Raw genomic sequence first — 22,191 nt, forward strand, 5'->3', positions numbered from 1 at the left:
TTATAAGGAAATTTGTATTTCGTTTGTATAGGAGCCCCCCCCCCACTTAAAGTGGGGAGGGGTCCCAATTCAGCATAGAAAAAAAATTTGTCTCCAAAAACACACACATGCCAAATTTGGTTCCATTTGCTTGATTAGTTCTCGAGTTATGAGGAAATTTGTATTTCATTTGTACAGGAGCCCCCCCTCTTAAAGTGAGGAGGGGTCCTAATTCAACATAGAAAATTTTCTTGCCCTCGAAAACTTTCACATGCCAAATTTGGTTCCATTTGCTTGATTAGTTCTCGAGTTATGAGGAAATTTGTATGGAAACCCCCGTCTTAAAGGGGAGAGGAGTTATAATTCCCCTTATAAAGAGGGGAGGGGTCTCAAATTACCCTAGAATAAATTCTTGTCACCGAAAACACCCACATGCCAAATTTGGTTCCATTTGCTGGATTAGCTCTCGAGTTATAAGGAAATTTGTGTTTCATTTGTATGGGAGCCCCCCCTCTTAGTGGGGGGAGGGGTCTCTAGCCATCACTAAGACCTTTCCTGGCCCCACAAACCTCTACATGCAAATTTTCACGCCGATTGGTTCAGTAGTTTTTGATTCTATAAGGAACACAGGACAGACAGACAGACAGACAGACAGACAGAAATCCTTCTTTATAGGTATAGATATATATATATATATATATATATATATATATATATATATATATATATATATATATATATATATATATATCTATACCTATAAAGAAGGATTTCTGTCTGTCTGTCTGTCTGTCTGTCTGTCTGTCTGTCTGTCTGTCTGTCTGTCTGTCTGTCTGTCTGTCTGTCCTGTGTTCCTTATAGAATCAAAAACTACTGAACCAATCGGCGTGAAAATTTGCATGTAGAGGTTTTTGGGGCCAGGAAAGGTTTTAGTGATGGTTAGAGACCCCTCCCCCCACTAAGAGGGGGGGCTCCCATACAAATGAAACACAAATTTCCTTATAACTCGAGAGCTAATCCAGCAAATGGAACCAAATTTGGCATGTAGGTGTTTTTGGAGGCAAGAATTTTTTCTATGATGAATAAGAACCTCTCCCCACTTTAGGAGGGGGGGCTCCTATACAAATGAAATACAAATTTCCTCATAACTCGAGAACTAATCAAGCAAATAGAACCAAATTTGGCATGTGGGTGTTTTCGGTGACAAGAATTTATTCTAGGGTAATTTGAGACCCCTCCCCTCTTTATAAGGGGAGTTATAACTCCTCTCCCCTTTAAGAGGGGGGGGGGTTTCCATACAAATTTCCTCATAACTCGAGAACTAATCAAGCAAATGGAACCAAATTTGGCATGTGAAAGTTTTCGAGGACAAGAAAATTTTCTATGTTGAATTAGGACCCCTCCTCACTTTAAGAGGGGGGGCTCCTGTACAAATGAAATACCAATTTCCTCATAACTCGAGAACTAATCAAGCAAATGGAACCAAATTTGGCATGTGTGTGTTTTTGGAGACAAATTTTTTTTCTATGCTGAATTGGGACCCCTCCCCACTTTAAGTGGGGGGGGGGCTCCTATACAAACGAAATACAAATTTCCTTATAACTCGAGAGCTAATCCAGCAAATGGAACCAAATTTGGCATGTAGGTGTTTTTGGAGGCAAGAATTTTTTCTATGATGAATAAGAACCTTTCCCCACTTTAGGAGGGGGAGCTCCTATACAAATGAAATACAAATTTCCTCATAACTCGAGAACTAATCAAGCAAATAGAACCAAATTTGGCACGTGGGTGTTTTCGGTGACAAGAATTTATTCTATGGTAAATTGAGACCCCTCCCCTCTTTATAAGAGGAATTATAACTCCTCTCCCCTTTAAGAGGGGGGGCTTCCATACAAATTTCCTCATAACTCGAGAACTAATCAAGCAAATGCAACCAAATTTGGCATATGAAGGTTTTCGAGAGCAAGAAAATTTTCTATGGTGAATTAGGACCCCTCCCCACTTTAAGAGGAGGGGCTCCTGTACAAATGAAATACAAATTTCCTCATAACTCGAGAACTAATCAAGCGAATTGAACCAAATTTGGCATATGTGTGTTTTTGGAGACAATTTTTTTTTCAATGATGAATTGGGACCCCTCCCCACTTTAGGAGGGGGGGTCCTATACAAACGAAATACAAATTTCCTCATAACTCGAGAACTAATCCAGCAAATGGACCAAATTTGGCGTGTAGGTGTTTTTGGAGGCAAGAATTTTTTCTGTAATGAATTAGGACCTCTTCCCACATTAGGAGGGGGGGCTCCAATACAAATGAAATACAAATTTCCCCATAACTCGAGAACTAATCAAGCAAATAGAACCAAATTCGGCATGTGGAGGTTTTTGGAGGCAAAAATATTTTATACGGTGAATTAGGTTCCTTCCACACTTCAAGAGGGGTGGCTTCTACACAAATGAAATACAAATTTCCTCATAATTCGAGAACTAATCAAGCAAATGGAACCATATTTGGCATGTGGGTGTTTTTGGAGGCAACCATTTTTCCCATTATGAATTAGGACTTCTTACCTTTTTAGGAGGGGGGGGGCTCCCATTCAAACGAAATACAAATTTGCTCATAACTTTAGAACTAATCAAGCAAATGGAACCAAATTTGGCATGTGAGAGGTTTAGATGGCAGAATTTTTTTTCTGTGGTGTATTACGACCCCTTTCCCTTTTAAGAGGGTGGGCTCCCATACAAATGAAATACAAATTTCCTTATAATTTGAGTACTAATCAAGCAAATGGAACCAAATTTAGCATGTAGGAGATTTTTGAGTCTTGAATTTATTTTATGATAGTTAGAGACCTCTCACCCCTGTGGTAGGGGGATATGGACTCTCATACAAATAAAACAGAAATTTTTGCGAAACTCAAAAACTAATCCAACTCGAGAAATTCGAGACTCTTCCATAAAACATTAATCAATAACAAGACCACAAAAACTATCTATAGTAACACTAGATCATTCAGGACGAGCCGGTCGCGAGTGTTGCCGGTGACCCGCCGTCGGAAGCGCCGCCCACTGGGGGGCTTGCAAAACTCGAGATAGTGACAAAGATCATCCGAGATTCATGATTTATGTACAACACAGGTTAATTTGTGGCAATACGAAGTTTGTCGGGTCAGCTAGTATATATATATATATATATATATATATATATATATATATATATATATAGATATATATATATATAGATATATATATATATATATATATATATATATATATATATATATATATATATATATATATATATATATATATATATATACTAGAAGACCCGGCAAACTTCGTACTGCCACAAATTGGGCTAAATATACGATATGTAAACTTCAGATGAACTCCTGCTGCGTTTTAGAAAAAGGGATATTTTCTAGGTATAAGTCAAGTTTTGCCGTTGTCTAAGGAGTTCTGCGTTTGGTTTATTAAACGCTGGGATTTCAGAGAATGTCTAAATTTAACAACTGTATTAAGTCATTAGTAAGAAATGCATATCGGTGTAAAAGTTGGTTTGCCAATCCCCGCAATATCAACAGTCGTGTTTGTGGTAGTTGCATTGAGTCTTGTTTTATAAACTCTACTGGTTAAAAATAGTAATACTGGATGTTAATATATTTGTTGTAAAATTTGGTACGACGGCTAATATAGTCTGCTGCAACTTTGGAATTTCTCGATAATTTAAGGGCCAATTTTATATTCTGACATGTATTCAATATCAATAGTCATCAGATTTTTATTTTTTTTTTTTGATTCATAAATCTATTGATAAGAATTACCCAAAGGAATTGCATTGCTGAATCTCGATAACTGTTATTCTCAATTCTCAAAACAAACTAAATTTTATTATTCCACAAAATCAATTGATCGCTGTATTGTTCCTTTGGTAATTCCCGCACTAAAACAATGTAGCATAAAAGCGTCATTTTATAAACCTTTTTGCACTTCTAAAGAGTCTAATACGAAATGAAATCGACTGAAAGTTAAATACGATTGTTTTTTGTTTTGATTATAGTCACTTTAACCAGCTAGGGTCATTCGTGGCTTCTGCGGGGTTGGGATTTGAACCCGGGTCCTCGTGAATGCTAACCATTACGCCGGGAGTGATCCCTTAAATACGATGTATAATAGTTGCTTCGTTCACTATTTTTTTAAAAATTCTAAATCATATGCTCTTACTGTTGATTTATTAGCTTGATATTCAGTTAAACCGAATATGCTCATAATCCGTTAACATATGCAAAATGTATTCTTCAGTTGACGATTGGGAAGTGGCAATTTAGTGAATTTAGTGCTTAAACCTCTTGTTAACCTGCACTGGATCTTCTGGCTACGCATCCGATGTAAAAAGGAATAAAAATGATTCGTGTTTGTTTCATAAATTTGATAAATGAATGAACGAATGAATGAAATTAACGAATTTTATTGCTGACACTTTAGGCTTGAGTTTAGGTTGATTAATAAGTTGGACCTATTGATTGGTTGTTTTCTGAAATTGTAAACCCCCAAAATGTTTAATAGCATTGTTAGATGTGGCGATTCCAATGAAGGTCACCACGTGTTTGTTTGAATACGACAACGGTGCTGCAAAAAATCGTACGATGATCATAGCAGCCAACGACATGGCGCATACAATGCGTTGCGGGTTTTATATGGAAAACTAATTTTTCGAGTTTTCCTATCTTCCGAGTAAATTTTTCAACTTTTCTCGCCGTAAAAACATGGCGGTGGTGGAAACGAACACAACAAAGAAAAGACGGCTCAAATCGGACGCTCCGTTCTCAAGTGATGCGCGGTCGAACTTTTTCACTTCCATTTTTATATATAAGATATATATATATATATATATATATATATATATATATATATATATATATATATATTGTATATATATATATACTAGCTGACCCGACAAACTTCGTATTGCCACAAATTAACCTGTGTTGTACATAAATCATGAATCTCGGATGATCTTTGTCACTATCTCGAGTTTTGCAAGCCCCCCAGTGGGCGGCGGTTCCGACGGCGGGTCACCGGCAACACTCGCGACCGGCTCGTCCTGAATGATCTAGTGTTACTATAGATAGTTTTTGTGGTCTTGTTATTGATTAATGTTTTATGGAAGAGTCTCGAATTTCTCGAGTTGGATTAGTTTTTGAGTTTCGCAAAAATTTCTGTTTTATTTGTATGAGAGTCCATATCCCCCTACCACAGGGGTGAGAGGTCTCCAACTATCATAAAATAAATTCAAGACTCAAAAATCTCCTACATGCTAAATTTGGTTCCATTTGCTTGATTAGTACTCAAATTATAAGGAAATTTGTATTTCATTTGTATGGGAGCCCACCCTCTTAAAAGGGAAAGGGGTCGTAATACACCACAGAAAAAAATTCTGCCATCTAAAACTCTCACATGCCAAATTTGGTTCCATTTGCTTGATTAGTTCTAAAGTTATGAGCAAATTTGTATTTCGTTTGAATGGGAGCCCCCCCCCCCCCTCCTAAAAAGGTAAGAAGTCCTAATTCATAATGGGAAAAATGGTTGCCTCCAAAAACACCCACATGCCAAATATGGTTCCATTTGCTGGATTAGTTCTCGAATTATGAGGAAATTTGTATTTCATGTGTGTAGAAGCCCCCCCTCTTGAAGTGTGGAAGGATCCTAATTCACCGTAGAAAATATTTTTGCCTCCAAAAACCTCCACATGCCGAATTTGGTTCTATTTGCTTGATTAGTTCTCGAGTTATGGGGAAATTTGTATTTCATTTGTATTGGAGCCCCCCCTTCTAATGTGGGAAGAGGTCCTAATTCATCACAGAAAAAATTCTTGCCTCCAAAAACACCTACACGCCAAATTTGGTTCCATTTGCTGGATTAGTTCTCGAGTTATGAGGAAATTTGTATTTCGTTTGTATAGGACCCCCCCTCCTAAAGTGGGGAGGGGTCCCAATTCATCATTGAAAAAAAAATTGTCTCCAAAAACACACATATGCCAAATTTGGTTCAATTCGCTTGATTAGTTCTCGAGTTATGAGGAAATTTGTATTTCATTTGTACAGGAGCCCCACCTCTTAAAGTGGGGAGGGGTCCTGATTCACCATAGAAAATTTTCTTGCTCTCGAAAACCTTCACATGCCAAATTTGGTTGCATTTACTTGATTAGTTCTCGAGTTATGAGGAAATTTGTATGGAAGCCCCCCCTCTTAAAGGGGAGAGGAGTTATAATTACTCTTATAAAGAGGGGAGGGGTCTCAATTCACCATAAAATAAATTCTTGTCACCAAAAAAAACACCCACATGCCAAATGTTGTTCTATTTGCTTGATTAGTTCTCGAGTTAGGAGGAAATTTGTATTTCATTTGTACAGGAGCCCCCCCTCTTAGAGTGGGGAGGGGTCCTAATTCACCGTAGAAAATTTTCCTGCCCTCGAAAACCTTCACATGCCAAATTTGGTTCCATTTGCTTGATTAGTTCTCGAGTTATGAGGAAATTTGTATGGAAGCCCCCCCTCTTAAAGGGGAGAGGAGTTACAATTCCCCTTATAAAGAGGGAGGGGTCTCAATTTACCATAGAATAAATTCTTGTCACCGAAAACACCCACATGCCAAATTTGGTTCTATTTGCTTGATTAGTTCTCGAGTTATGAGGAAATTTCTATTTCATTTGTATAGGAGCCCCGCCTCCTAAAGTGGAGAGAGATTCTTATTCATCATAGAAAAAATTCTTGCCTCCAAAAACACCTACATGTCAAATTTGGTTCCATTTGCTGGATTAGCTCTCGAGTTATAAGGAAATTTGTATTTCGTTTGTATAGGAGCCCCCCCCCCCACTTAAAGTGGGGAGGGGTCCTAAATCATCATAGAAAAAAATTTTGTCTCCAAAAACACACACATGCCAAATTTGGTTCCATTTGCTTGATTAGTTCTCGAGTTATGAGGAAATTGGTATTTCATTTGTACAGGAGCCCCCCCTCTTGAAGTGAGGAGGGGTCCTAATTCAACATAGAAAATTTTCTTGCCCTCGAAAACTTTCACATGCCAAATTTGGTTCCGTTTGCTTGATTACTTCTCGAGTTATGAGGAAATTTGTATGGAAACCCCCCCTCTTAAAGGGGAGGAGTTATAATTCCCCTTATAAAGAGGGGAGGGGTCTCAAATTACCCTAGAATAAATTCTTGTCACCGAAAACACCCACATGCCAAATTTGGTTCTATTTGCTTGATTAGTTCTCGAGTTATGCAGAAATTTGTGTTTCATTTGTATGGGAGCCCCCCCCTCTTAGTGGGGGGAGGGGTCTCTAACCATCACTAAAACCTTTCCTGGCCCCAAAAACCTCTACATGCAAATTTTCACGCCGATTGGTTCAGTAGTTTTTGATTCTATAAGGAACACAGGACAGACAGACAGACAGACAGAAATCCTTCTTTATAGGTATAGATATGTATGTTTTATTGTAAAATGTATACAGCATCAATGAATAAACATGTTTAGCTAATTTTTTGTTTGAAAAGCAATTCAAAAATTTCAAGACAGTTCTCCACGGCCAAAAAATTGGGCTTCACAAAAAAGAAGTATGAAGTATTATTCCGTTGGAAATCTTATTATATTATATTTTCATTGCAATGTAAAAGTTCATAACAGTTTTGTTTTGCAATTTTATTGTGCTTTGTAGCTGTACCTGGATTAATCCAGATTATTTTCTCTAATGCCAATGTATATGACAAAAGAAAACAGCAACATTGCAGTTGTCACTCTTTCTCTTTCTCACTCACAGCATTCGCATTGTTGCACTTTTTGTCCCAGTCGCACTTTTAGACTGCGGTGTCCAGTAAGGTGCAAAATGCGGGATATTAGTTGAATGAAACGTACAACTTTAGTTTTTTTCTGCAGAAAAAATCGTTGTATTTACTGAGAAATAAAGATTGGATCAAGTGTCCCTAGGGATCAAGTCTACCTGGTCTCCCCTACAATGACTTTAAGCAGTAAGCATCTTCGAATTGCTTTGTGTTTCTTTTGATGAATCCTAAAACAGTAAAAGCTTTTGCGGTACAAGCTGCAATGTATTGGGTGAAGCTCAATTTAGTGTCCAATAGAATGCCTAAATCTTTCACCGTATTCACTCGACTGATGCTTACTGTTGACATTTTATAATCGAACAAAGTAACGTGTCTTTTTCTACAGAAAGAAATGGTATTGCATTTCTGCACGTTCACCTTCATCCCGTTCAACAAGCACCAATCCATTAATGAATTAATGTATGCCTGGATTGCACTGCAGTCAGCTGCCGACTTTACTACCCGGAAGAATTTAAGATCATCTGCAAACATGTATTTGGGCGATTGTATGGTGGAGCACAAATCGTTTACAAACAGAATAAACAGTAGAGGGCCAAGGTGACTTCCTTGAGGCACACATTCTATCTTGAAAGGCGTCGAATTTGTTCCATTTATGCGTACATACGTTGAGTGAGGTATGAAAATGAACATCGTGTTAGCCACACAGGAAATCCCATTTTTTCCAATTCAGCTACTAATAAAACGTGCGGAACTGTATCGAAAGCTTTCTCAAAATAGATATAAACAGCATTGACTTGATGTCGTTTATCAAGAGCAGTTATCAGCGATTAAACATAAGCCATCAGGTTCGTAGTTGTCGATCGTTTTTTAACAAATCCATGCTGCCATTCAGAAATAATACGGTGAATCTTCGGGTACAGCGACTCGTGGATAAAGCTGTCGAATATCTTTGGCAAGCAGCTCAGAATTGAGATTGCACGGTAGTTAGTAACTTCTTGCAAACTGCCGGCCTTATGAACATGCGTTATTGCAGCAGTCTTCCATATATCAGGGAAAATTCCTTCAGCCATCGATCGGTTAAACATAATTCTCGCAGGTATTGCTAGCGTTTCAGCACAGTTTTGACGTAGGACAACGTCTTACGGCAAGTTTTGAGATGTGTCATTCCAAAAAATCGGAAAATGCGAGCGTCACGAAAAATGATAGGTTTTGAGCGCTAATACCTCAGCGGTTTTCCGATCGATTTTCAATATTCTTACACCAATCGATCGGACAATCTTCTACGAATTGACAAAATGAAGAAAAGTATGGATTCTTGATGTTGAACTATTGAAAAATTGAAAATAATGAACCTATGTTTTACCAGAATTCTCGCTTCGTGATTGGTTGGAAGATTCTTTGCGATGATCTAAACCTATACCGATTTGATATCTGTGCTTGGGAAGTAAGCCAAAACAAGTGACAAAGTTTCCTCATTTCAACAAGATTTCTTAACGCCGCGGTTCAACCTAGACCATTTTGATGTCCTTGCTTGGAAAGTACGCCAGAAAGAGTGACAAAGCCCCCTCGTGCCAACAGATTTCTTACGAACACGATTAGACCTAGTCCAATTTGATGTCTGTATTAGGGAAGTGTGCCAGAAAAAATGACACAAGTAGTTCGTTGTCCCAATAGATCGCAAATTCTTTACTGCGAGTCGATTAAACCTCGGCGAATTTGATATCTGTGTTGGAAAAATGTGCTACAGCTGTAGTGTTATAATATGACTGTATGAATACGCATGCTTCGCGTTTCATTAGAAGTGTAGTGAAAAGATGTGTTGTTGATAAAATGGGATTCAATTGGTAAAATACCTTCAACGTGGGGAACCATGGGTAATACAAACAATCTTTAATTTCTGTAAGGTAGCAGGAAAGCAATAGTTTGTGTTCTTGATTTTGTTAAATTGTTTTCAAATGCACAATCTTTTGAGAATTGAATGTATGCTATATTACTACTTTGATAAATGTTACATACAACGCATGTTGCATGTATATATGTTGCATATAGCACAGCGGTTCCCAAATGGGGGTTCGCGAACCCCCAGGGGTTCGCCAAAACTTTAGTTCGCTGTAGAATAGTATAGGGAAATCCGTCAGGGGGTACGCGAACCGAAAAAAGGTTGGGAACCGCTGATATAGCATATATACATGAAGAATCGAATGATTACAAGCATGAATACATGCTACTATTGCTACAAAGAGACTTACGTAGTCCTGCGTCACCTGCATATATGGTCGTGTCTTGTACACAACCCCTCTGATTTTTGTTATTTTTCTTTCTTACTAGTCTACAAGAACCGTCTTGCCGTACAAGAACCGTCTCACCGTACAAGAACCGTCTTGCAGGCGGAGAGTTTACACTCAGCCTTCGCATGAGTGCCCCCTTCTCTGTCCGCATACGACCCTAGTTTCCACCGGTTGTCCGATTTCCACTAAGAAACATATCCCGGATGGTATCACGAGCAGGTTGAGATAGGAGTTGCTGAATAAGAGGCTGTGGAACTTCGTGGTAGATCTGGAGTGCATTATTCAGCCATTACGGCGTGATGAAGCTGTTACCCCGTTGGTAGCCAAATGAGCGCTCTTTTTGCTACCAACGGGGTAGCAGCCCCGTAGTGCCGTAAATACAAATGATAAAGCTATACATTCTTTAACAACATTGTAGATAATAATAAACTCTACAATTGCCCCTTACATTACTCTTTCGAATTCTGTTTCGTTGAGGTACTGTAGTCTAATGAGCATCTATTGATCGAAAAACCGAAAATGAAACCTGCTGAAAACTGTAGCGAATTTATAGAAATTGTTCAACTTTACGTGAAAATTCCAGGAGTTACTTGCTAAATTCAGTTTTTTGATGAAAACTACACGAAAGGCACTTGTTTTTTGATTGGAATGGTATGCGAATAAAAATATTTTCTGAGCGTTGAAAATCTATCACTTTTTCGTGTCACGATTATCTTTGCTTTCGTAGCATGCCACCCTATTAAAAATCGCCGTTTTCATCATAAATCTCCCAAACGATTTTCATTTCACGACCACGATTGGAATGCTGAGAAAAACTCAATCTAGAATGGCACTTTTATGAGCGATTGTTTATTTAAAGGTATGTACGTATGTATGTATGGGGGTAGCCACCATCACCTCAAAGGTTTCCCATTGTATGCAAGTAGAATTACTGCAGAATCGAATTTATCTACCTAGCAACTTTCATGTCAGTGCTGTTCGTGAAGGACCAAAAGGGGTTGGGTGGATCTATAAGCAATGTCTCTTATATGATTCCACGGAATATAAGACACTCCTTCTAGCATAGACTTCCGGTTTCTAGATACATAACTTCGCCGTGCAAACTTATCTTGCGTGATGATTTCTGTGCTAGAAGGGCGCGTCAAAACCCTCTCCGACCTTATATGACTTGGGCTGGTTACCACATCCCTCATTCAGTCTTCGATTCATTCGATACCCTGATGCTCCTTCCCCTTTACTGGGGGAATTAATTATGGTATATGGCAATGTAATAAAATAAGTGTTTTATGAATATACATTATATGAATATATATAGACAAAAACAAAACAATCTCACCAGCAGTCCTTCTAATGGAATAGAGTTGCATCATTTGAGTTTACATGAGTGCTTCCATTATTAATTTAATTTTTTTTCTTCTGGTATCCATGAGCATTATTTAAACTTTCTTCGGCCCGAGTTTTCACTGTACAGTTAGTAGGAGGTGCTTGCTCCATAAGCTAAAACGAAACATATCATTAAAATAATTAAAATGTTAAGCTTACCTACTAACAAGATCGTGTGGCTTAGCCGTCATCCAAACCCGCAGTTTTGAGATCAGGCAGCCGGGAACCACCCATCATCGCACCTCCTAGCTTGGCTACTCAATAGAGCATTACAGACTAAGGCCACGTGGAGGCGCTAGGTAGGGGCTTGGGATGGCTGGAACTATATTGGATGCTTCCTCATTTGCCTTTCCCATTTCATACCCAGCGATTGCTTATTTTAATGGTAAACCAAAACAAGCTTGACGTGATTTGATGTCTAACAAATCGAACCTGTAAAAATCTAGTAATGCCAGCGCTGGTACTTGTCTAGTAGTTTTGAGGTCTCAGTCTTGGACAGACTTGTACTCTAACTGCCTCACATTGGGCTGCAAACTAAGACTGAAAAACAAATTTCCACGAGTTTAGACCCTTTTCAAAGATTGTAAAACTTTTTAGTCTTTTTTTTCCAAATCTACGTTAGCAGCAAAAGTTTTTAAATTTGTGTTCCATTCTTTTATTTTGTAGGCTTGCTGGGAGTTTGACTGCGAAATTCTGGTGCTACATCATCCTACAACTATTTCCAGTAAATATGGTCGTTGGTCAGCCATGGTACACTGTGGAAGCATTCGTCAGACAGCACAAATTCTGCAAATGTCGAAGGAATGTCTACGAACTGGTGATAAAGCTATCGTGCGTTTTCGTTTCATTAAAAACCCAGAATATATGAAACCTGGTCAGCGCATGGTATTTCATCTCTTTGAGCTAAATGCGTTTGTATATAAATAAATAATATGGTTTTAGGTGTTTCGCGAAGGCAGAACAAAAGCAGTAGGGAATGTGATAACCCCGCTTTACACTCCGGGGTCTGTTCAACAGCGTATGAAGCCAAATAAAATGCAAGGTCGTGGAACAGCAGTGGCTCAGCAGCCTATCACACCGAAACCATTATCCAAAAGTACAAATGAGACAGCTTTGGAAACGCAGTCGTCACTACCTAGTGGATCAATTTTGCTGGATATTGGAACCGATAAACGAAATCATCGACCAAATAACACATTTAAAAAAAATCGTGGGGGAGCGTCGATCAATGCGGCACAAACGGGGACTAACAAAGATTCCTCCAATATAACTAGCCAACAAAACTCGTTCTCACATGAAGGAATTTTTGTTACCTCAAATTAGTGTAATTCGTCTGATCTTCAAAATTGACACAGAACTCAATTTTGCTTATTACCTGGACAACTACTAAAACATTACATTATTTTTCTCATTTTAAATTTCAGTCAAAGTTTCGGCTAGAAATAATTTCAAAAAGATTAGTTTTTGTTTCAATCATTGAATGTATAACCTCAAATACTGAGTTTTATTATATCGTGAGGTGCCCTAATTCCGAGACTTTGGTCTAAAAGTCGCAGTTTCCTAGCGGAACATGTAAATTTAAAAACAAAATGTTTGAATATATACCCTTCTAAGCTTTTAAATATGGTTGATGAAAATGCGTATGTTTTATTGAGAGATTGCTAACTTTGACTTTGAGGTGCACGGAATTAGGCGTCCAAAATAAACCGCACGGAACTAGGGCACTTTACGGTACACATATTTTAAAACATCTCAACATACTTCAAACCCATTTTCTCATAACATCGCTATATAATTATAACAAGAAATATATTTTTGTTACACAAAAGCGTAGTATTTTTGTCTACACTTTCGGTCTATCTCTAGACAGTGAGGGCAGTGAGTGGCAGTTTACTAAATAAAAGAAAAGCGTATGCTCAGATTTATCTCTACATCTCTTCCTATCCCTCCACTCAATACTAAACACTGGAAATAACTGAGTTTAAAATTTGTGATTAGACGTCTGAAATCACGTAAACTCCCTCCTTCTGTAAACCAAGTTCCCATTTTTTCAAAGCCTCTCATCCCTCTGTTCGACGGACGTTCTTTATGAAAGACGCCTTATATCGAATAATATACAGTTATGGTTCTATATCGAGGTTGCTTTGTTTCGGTTGCCTTATATCGAGATACACCTGTAGTATTTTTCTAACAAATATTTCTTGGATTTGAAACTCAAAAACTGTACATTTCAGACTGCGTAGGAAAACGCTATCAATAAGTTTTATTGAATCTACAAATAAAACAAAACTAATCTACTTTTGTTTTTTTACGTCGTTTTTAGTAGATTGGATATCTTGTTTGATGTTCTTTTTTAAATTATTCATCATTCTCCTAAAGCTCTGTGGCGACATTTCCATCATCTTTTGTTCTTCAGCAATTGTTTTGCTGCGGTAATAAGCACTTACGAGCATTTGGGCAGCCCTACGCATTGGATAACTTTCTGATAAACGTTGAATTAACTGCTCATTGTTGGCTAGATACCGCAAAATAACGCGGAGAACCATATTTTTTTACGGTTAGAATTGTACGTTTTTATACTTTTTGATAAGCTGCTGTTTTAATGATAGTTGCTTTCGTAAACTTTCCAATCGACGTAACTGTTCCTCCTTGCTATATTCGATCCCAGGTAATTGTCGAATGACTCGTCGGGCTGTTTCCAGCCTCTTTTGCAACTCCAGAACCTGATTTATATAAAAATTACTTTTGTGTTAATCGAAAATTATTAAATTTACCTTTTGACTGCAATCTTGACTCTCCTTTTGTTTAGCTGTATTATCAACAGGATCCTTCTCGATGCTGGTATTTAGAATTTGTTTATGTTTAATTATATAAGTATGTATATTAAAATAGCACTGATATAAATACGTACCTCCGAATTATTTCGTAAATAAGAGGCAGTATTTCAACTTCGGCTGGTACGAGTTTTTCGTTATCAAACAACCCAGTGCCAACAGATATATTGGAAATATGAATAGGCAGTTTCTGCGGTTTAACTTCAGCTTGATCCATATGCATTGGTTCCATTATTTTATATCATTAATGAATAAACAATACTTGAGGGATTTACTATTCCATCTGCATCTATCGATCTACACGATCTACCACGACCAGAGATGCCATATTTTCTAAAAAAATGTCTGGAACTGCTCGAAAACCGAAAAAATCGAGCAGTTTTCCAGCTACTCGAATTTTCTGGTTTGAAAATAATCTGCGAAAATCTGCACACTTTTTTAGGAAGTCTGTGAAAGTTTAAAGAGCTTCGAACAAAAATCTGCACCGAAACAATAAAAGTCAGAAAAACTGCAAATATCTGCAAATTTATAATGATCTGCAAGACCGTTCCAAAAATCTGGAATTTGATGACAAATCTGCAAGTCTGGTATCCCTGACCACGACTCGGGTCTCGGCTAAAGCCCTATAAATACACCCCATTGACATCTCTATAACGAGCTGCAGTGAACGTCAGCGACAACATGTCCTGGGCTCAAAATTTGACAGCGGGCCCAAATCAGACTGCTGGCAGTTGAGTGAAACGCAGTGCTGACATGCTATCTCATTTTCGCACACACGAGATGTTGGCAGCGAAAACATGGTTGCCTGCCTCTGGGGTGCATGTCTGTATAAAATCTGTAGTCAAAAACATGTCTGTATCAAAAAACCACCCCGCTGTCACAAATGTCATTTCCATACATTTTTCGTGTAGCCAACATCTCATCTAGCCCACAACAAACTTTGCCTCGGACAAAATGTATTTGTGAGTAGCCCGCTCTAACTTCTGCCTCGGATGAATCTGTATTGGTAAGCTCCCGAACAGTTACTTTTTTGCTTTTTTTCTTTTTGTGTCGGACGTGTAGGAAGCGTAAAAAGATGTTAGCTACTTCTTTTCCCTTCAGTTTCATACGCCTGCAAAAAACGAAAGGTCTGTATAATACAGATTTGTCTGTATATCTGGCATCCCTGCCCACGACTCCTGAGCCCGCCTGATGTTAGCTCTCGTCAACGCAAAGCAACGGGGTGCTATCCCTATCTTAACGAACGGTGTTTGACAGTCGACTTAACGAAGGGCGCTATAGATCATTACACGGGAGCTCCTAACCACACTTTTTTGACAGCACTTGGTGGTTTATTTACATGGTGTTAAAGTTTGAATTGAGTTTTCTATCTTTGTCCGGCAGATAATGATAAAAAATTATAGTTTTTATTTAAGAGAAAGCACCTTACATGCATTTTAAAGCAACTGATGCAGTAATCCTTCATGAAATTTTAAATCGAAACTGCTGGATGTGACAAAAAACATGTAAACAAACCACCAAGTGGTGTCATTTGACGGCAAAATGACGTCATCGCAAAATGATCTATTTCAAGAAATGCAAGAAATCTCGGGAAATTTTTCAAAGGGACTTAAGTCGCAAAATGTCAACAAACGGTTTTTTTATGCTATGTTACTATATAACATGTTATGAAAGCACTTATTAGATTAGATTCACGAAAATCGACTCTTGAATAAGTTTAAACAATTTTGACAATATGACCGAACATCCCTACAATTACATTTTTTACTTGCACCGCTTCGGGACGAATGTATGAAACGAATTGTCATTTGACATACGCTCTTATAAAATCAGCCGAAGTAACTAAAGAAAAAAGAAATGCACCACAGTCATTTCCGTCATTTTGTGTGAACTTGTGGTTTTTATTCGGATAGCTTTATTTTACTTTTTCCTCGAGTTTTTCTAACTCACAATGATACGAACAACGAACCAAAACACAACACTGTTTACGTAAAAGCCTATATAATGCAGCATAATATGCTTATGTTCAATTCGACGTTAGTAACATTCGATTGCATTGAACGATGTAAACATATTGACGATTTTGACGCATATAACATAACGGTTTTCAATCTGACACAACATTTTGACGTAAGGTAACGCACTAGTTTATAGCGTGCGTTACGCCAAGTGGAGAGTAACACGCTAGCTGTCATTATGTCTTATGATCGGGTGTTACATGAGAAGAGTGCCCAGGCCCCAGTTTTGATGGATGCAGAGTTGTTAAAAAGATTGTTCGAATATTACGAACACAATTTATAGCGTCCGTCATTATAGCGCGTAAAAAGCTGGATATACAGAGTGGCGACAAGTCATCCCAAATGTAAGCAATGCCGTTTTTCCATGGTTTTTCTTTCTCTTTCCTGCATACGCGTTGGATAGGTCGCCTGCTCGATTGGAACAGTTAATCGACATCTCTATCCAGCTTTTTACGCGCTATAATGGTGGACGCTATAAATTGTGTTCGTAATATGCGAACAATCTTTTTGACAACTCTGCATACACTGAAAAATAAAACAAACCAAATTTGAGTTCGTTTTACTCAATTCGGACTAACACTGAAACATGTCGAAATTAGAGCCAACATAGAGCGGGCTCAAGCTGATAGCTTCATAGATGGGCTCAAGCTGACAACCGAGTCGGATGTGTAAATTGTTAAATTTTGTTAGTTTTAGTTTGATTTTAGCCAAGGTTTTAGCGTCACATGGCTAATGCCAGGCAGGCAATTGATATTGATGCGAAACAAAAGAAGCTGTGAAAATGGTTAGTTAAATTCGTTTTGTGAAATCGCTTTGCGTTTGCGCCTTTTTCATGTGAGCAACGAAAATGTGATGTCATATCAGCCCCCTGCGAAATGGAAACAAAACTATAGAGCAAATCATCATACCGTCAATTGACAGATAGTGGCGCCCTTGTTTACATTTTGGAAGATTTTCCTTTTCGTTTATAGCGAATATAGCGTGTGTTTTAACATTTTACAGGCATAATGGCGTTTTAAATTCAGTCATAATGCTGTTTAAACAACAAACTTGCCGTTTAGTAGCTGAAACTTTTTTATTCTCTGCGGTCTGTTTGTTTCAACGCAAAATTTGAGTAAGTATTGTCAATTGCAAGGAAAATTGTACCATCCAAAGTGCGATATCGCTCATAAAAGTGCTATTTTAGCTTAAATCGTTTCGGTCTCTTCGGCGCACTTATTGCTTGGAAGATAACGAAAAAGTGCGCCGAAGATACCGAAACGATTTAAGCTAAAATAGCACTTTTATGAGCGATATCGCACTTTGGTTGGTACAATTTTCCTTGCAATTGACAATATCGCATTCCGTATTTTTGGGTTATTTAGGCACCTCCACGACATCGCTATCTTGGTCTACAGAGTTTGACAGTACCCCCATTAAGTTGGACCCCTCAGTATTGTACCCCAAACAACAATGGCGTCGCATTGATTTCCTATGGAGTGATTTCCCGCCCAGTATTTTTGACGTTTCAGATTCAGTCACAGAACAATGGCGACGTGCCGGGGAGTCGTATTTAGGACTTGTTGGTTTTGTCTTGTTTTGTCGTGTAGCTTGTTCGATCGTCGGCCGGCTGTCAAACGTTTTCGCGTTTTGTTTATTTCCAAATGTGCGGCTAGCTACCGCGGCTACGGGTTGTTTTAATTGTTCGAATTTTTAATATTACGCAGTGATTTTCGGAGGTTTTGAATTGTGTTTGCGGTCACAGTGTTGAACGCAAAATATTGAGGAAGAGTTCATAATGTTTGATGTACCGCTGCTGCTGGTAAGTTGTTTCCTTCCTTTGGATTTTATTTTTTTGATCTTTCACGTCCCATTTCTGTTACAGTTGCTATTGGTGCCGTCTGCTGCACCGGTTTTCCTGAGCTTGTCTGCCCGTAACCAACTAGTCAGAACGGAACGTTGAGAAGATCCGGCAAAGCATACAACATTCGGAAGTTTGTTACCGGCTATCGTCTGTTTCCTGCTAGAGGAGTCAGTATTCCAGCATCATGTAACTGATCGCACCTTCAAAATAACAAAAACAATGGGTACGGATGAGCTTGCTGCTGCTTTGCATCATGTAAATATAGGAACTCATTGATCTACCACATTATTCTTTAAGGCAAAAACTTATATGTACATATTTACGTTGCAGGAAAGTGAAGAGTAAAAACAATCCTTAATCGTTTCAACAGTTGCTAACAGAATTCCTTATTGTTCGGAATATACAACATGGCTTGACGGACACGGAACTGGTTGCTGCTCGGTGCCATATAGGTAGATTTTTGTTTATTAAGTTATCTATATTTTCAGACTCAATTGTAGCAATTATTACGAAGCCGCATGTTCTTATTTGTATATATCTAGAAGGAGTAATTTGCTTTAATTAGCAGGGCTTTCAAAGCTTTTAGATAAGGATTTATAGTCTTTTTTAAAAAATGGGGCACTTTTTTATTTGTTATTTTATGTTGCGGGGTTGAGGTGAGTTCACCAAAATTTCTTCGCTGCTAGGGAAGATTAGAGATATGTGTTTCAAATTATAATTAGTCTTCTCATTACCAAATGGAAGCAAATTTGGCATGTGATGGTTTACGAGGCAGGATTTGTTTTCTATGGTGAATTGAGAGGGTGGCTCATATTCAAATGAACTACAAATTTTTTCATAACTCGAGAACTGTCGCCGGAAGCATATCTGTGCCATGTTACAAAACACGAAAATGAGAAAATCGCACTCAAAGTTGAAAAACTGATTTTTATAAAATTACTTAGTTTCCATGTTATTATTCATCCCTCTTTGAGATAATGTTGAAAAACTTCACTAAATTTTGTATACAACTTGAAACCATTTTATATAAAAAGGTATATGCAGCGAGACAAATATGCGTCCATTTTTCCAATGGGACAAATTGGCTTCAAATTTTTTCGAGTTTTTCTAGTATAAACACCATGTTTTCGATTCATATTATAAAAATATATAATTATAACGTTAGACAACAAAATGACGAAAATGACAAAATGTAACATGGGACAGTTATGCTTCCACCGGCAGAGATCTAATCAAGCAAATTGAACAAAAATCATCATGTGAGGATTTTTGGAGGCAGAGTTTTTTCTATGGCGAATTAGGACCCCTCCCCATTCTAAGAGAAAGGGCTCCCATACAAAAAAAATACAAATTTCCTCATGACTCGAGAACTAGTCAAGCAAATGAAACCAAATTTGACATATGAGGGTTTTACGAGGCAGGATTTTTTCTATGGCGAATTAGGTCTCCTCATTTAGGAGGGGGGCTCCTATACAGATGAATCATAAATTTCTGTATAACTCGTGAACTAATTAAGTAAATGGAACCAGATTTGGCATGTGATGGTTTTACGAGGCAGGATTTTTTTTGGTGATTTGAGACCCCCTATGCAATTCTTAAGGCGGCGGTTCACTATAGGATACTTATACGGTATATATAATACTTCGGCGGAACTATACATAGGTCAGGAGAAGGGTCTTCATTTATCACATCAAAGACGAATTGATTGGTATCATTTAGAGTAAGGCTTCGTACACAAATTACGTAACGCTTGGAGGGCCCAGTAAACCATTTGGTTTGTATATCTCGATTGCAACTGAGGTATACGAAATCATATCTGAGCGAAAAAGTTATATTTCACGCCATGTAAGAGCATATATGTACCAAAGTGGAGGCGATATACGTGCGAAAATTTTGACAACTATTTGTAATTCTATTTTGCGCAGTTTTTATAAAACGCAACTAAATACTCCTGAATATATGATATAGATATAATCAAATATTGCAATTGTCTATCCTGCTTTATAATTCACAGTCATGAATTGTATATGAAGACGCGCACGACTGCAAAACAACTTATTGTTCACTTTGATTTGACATACTCTAATCATTATACAATTCCAATATGAAATTGACATGAAAACGATTTAATGTGAACTTTCTATTACGATTTTGTGTTATCTGGGGGGAGGGAGGGGGGTCCAGTTTGCGTTACTTTTTGTTACATAGGGGGGAGGGGGAGTCCGAAGAATAGTTACGTAACAACCCAGTAAACCATTTGGTTTGTATATCTCGATTGCAACTGAGGTATACGAAATCATATCTGAACGAAAAAGTTATATTTCACGCCATATAACAACATATATGTACCAAAGTGGAGGCGATATACGTGCGAAAATTTTGACAGCTATTTGTAATTCTATTTTGCGCAGTTTTTATAACACGCAACTAAATACTCCTGAATATATGATTAAGATATAATCAAATATTGCAATTGTCTATCCTGCTTTATAATTCACAGTCATGAATTGTATATGAAGACACACACGACTGCAAAACAACTTATTGTTCACTTCAATTTGACATACTCTAATCATTATACAATTCCAATGTGAAATTGACATGAAAACGATTTAATGTGAACTTTCTATTACGATTTTGTGTTATCTGGGAAAATGATGAATGCCAAAAAACAGCTGCAAAACGAAGAAAGGACGTGTTGATGGTGTGAAAGAGTGAATTGATTTAGACTGATGGAGATTCAAATTTAAAATTCTAGTTTGTAGCTGATGAAGACGATCCTACTACATTTCCAAATATTGTGTATCCAGGACAAAATTGGACTGCCGAAAAAACTGCAAACAATTTTTCATTAAACCTAGTTTCGGAGGTAGTGCACAGTATAGCACGTCTCATTTGCTATAGCGCACTACTTCCGACACTAGGTTTAATGTATGGTACGGAAGAAAAATCGTTTGCCGTTTTTCCGGAAGTCCAATTTATTGCTGGCGACACAATGTTATGGTTGATAACCAATTGACCCCAACATGGATCAGTGCCTGATTGTTGGTTTTAACATGATTTTGTTCAATTCATTAAAATAAAAAATTATACGATTTATGTGATTTTGACGTAGGACTACGTCTTACGGCAAGTTTTGAGATAGGGTGTCATTCCAAAAAATCGAAAAATGCGAGCGTCACGAAAAATGAAAGGTTTTGAACGCTAATAGCTCAGCGGTTTTCCGATCGATTTTCAATATTCTTACACCAATCGATCGGAAAATCTTCTAAGAATTGACCCAAATGAAGAAAAGTATGGATTCTTGATGTTGAACTATTGAAAAATTGAAAATAATGAACCTTTGTTTTACCAGAATTCTCGCTTCGTGATTGGTTGGAAGATTCTTTGCGATGATTTAAACCTATACCAATTTGATATCTGTGCTTGGGAAGTAAGCCAAAACAAGTGACAAAGTTTACTCATTTCAACAAGATTTCTTAACACCGCGGTTAAACCTAGACCATTTTGATGTCCTTGCTTGGGAAGTACGCCAGGAAAAGTGACAAAGCCCCCTCGTGCCAACAGATTTCCTACGAACGCGATTAAACCTGGTCCAATTTGATGCCTGTGTTAGTGAAGTGTGCCAGAAAAAATGACACAAGTTCGTTGTCCCAACAGATCGCAAATTTTTTTACTGCGAGACCATTAAACCTCGGCGAATTTGATATCTGTGTTGGAAAAATGTGCTACAGTTGTACTGTTCGGTTATAATACGACTCTGTATGAATACGCATGCTTGCCGATGCCGTTTCATTAGAAGTGTAGTGAAAAGATGTGCTGTTGATAAAATAGGATTGAATTGGTAAAATCCCTTCAACGTGGGGAACCATGGGTAATAAAAACAATCTTTAATTTCAGTAAGGTAGCAGGAAAGCAATAGCTTGTGTTCTTGATTTTGTTAAATTGTTTTCAAATGCACAATATTTTGAGAATCGAACGTATGCAATGTTACTACTTTGATAAATG

The 22,191-nt window shown here is 37.8% G+C and overlaps 2 protein-coding genes across 2 annotated transcripts in view; one reads left to right on the forward strand and one right to left on the reverse strand.

Annotated features, from left to right (window-relative positions):
- The window catches only part of LOC128738563 (GTP-binding protein 1), a 94,827-nt gene extending 81,538 nt beyond the window's left edge, over positions 1 to 13,289 (forward strand). The window contains exons 6-7 of the mRNA XM_053833800.1: positions 12,155 to 12,373; positions 12,431 to 13,289. Coding sequence (XP_053689775.1) covers positions 12,155 to 12,373; positions 12,431 to 12,811 — 600 coding nt within the window. The 3' untranslated portion in view covers positions 12,812 to 13,289. The remainder of the gene's footprint in view (positions 1 to 12,154; positions 12,374 to 12,430) is intronic.
- A 630-nt stretch (positions 13,290 to 13,919) lies between these two features.
- LOC128737117 (mediator of RNA polymerase II transcription subunit 9) lies at positions 13,920 to 14,635 on the reverse strand. The gene is made up of 3 exons (XM_053831682.1): positions 14,400 to 14,635; positions 14,263 to 14,326; positions 13,920 to 14,211 (listed from the first exon to the last, which is right to left on the reverse strand). The coding sequence occupies exons 1-3, from the start codon at positions 14,552 to 14,554 to the stop codon at positions 14,047 to 14,049; spliced, it is 384 nt and encodes a 127-aa protein (XP_053687657.1). The 5' UTR covers positions 14,555 to 14,635; the 3' UTR covers positions 13,920 to 14,046.
- Positions 14,636 to 22,191: the final 7,556 nt, after the last annotated feature.

This window comes from Sabethes cyaneus, chromosome 2, assembly GCF_943734655.1.
Source record: "Sabethes cyaneus chromosome 2, idSabCyanKW18_F2, whole genome shotgun sequence".
Taxonomy (NCBI): Eukaryota; Metazoa; Arthropoda; class Insecta; order Diptera; family Culicidae; genus Sabethes; species Sabethes cyaneus.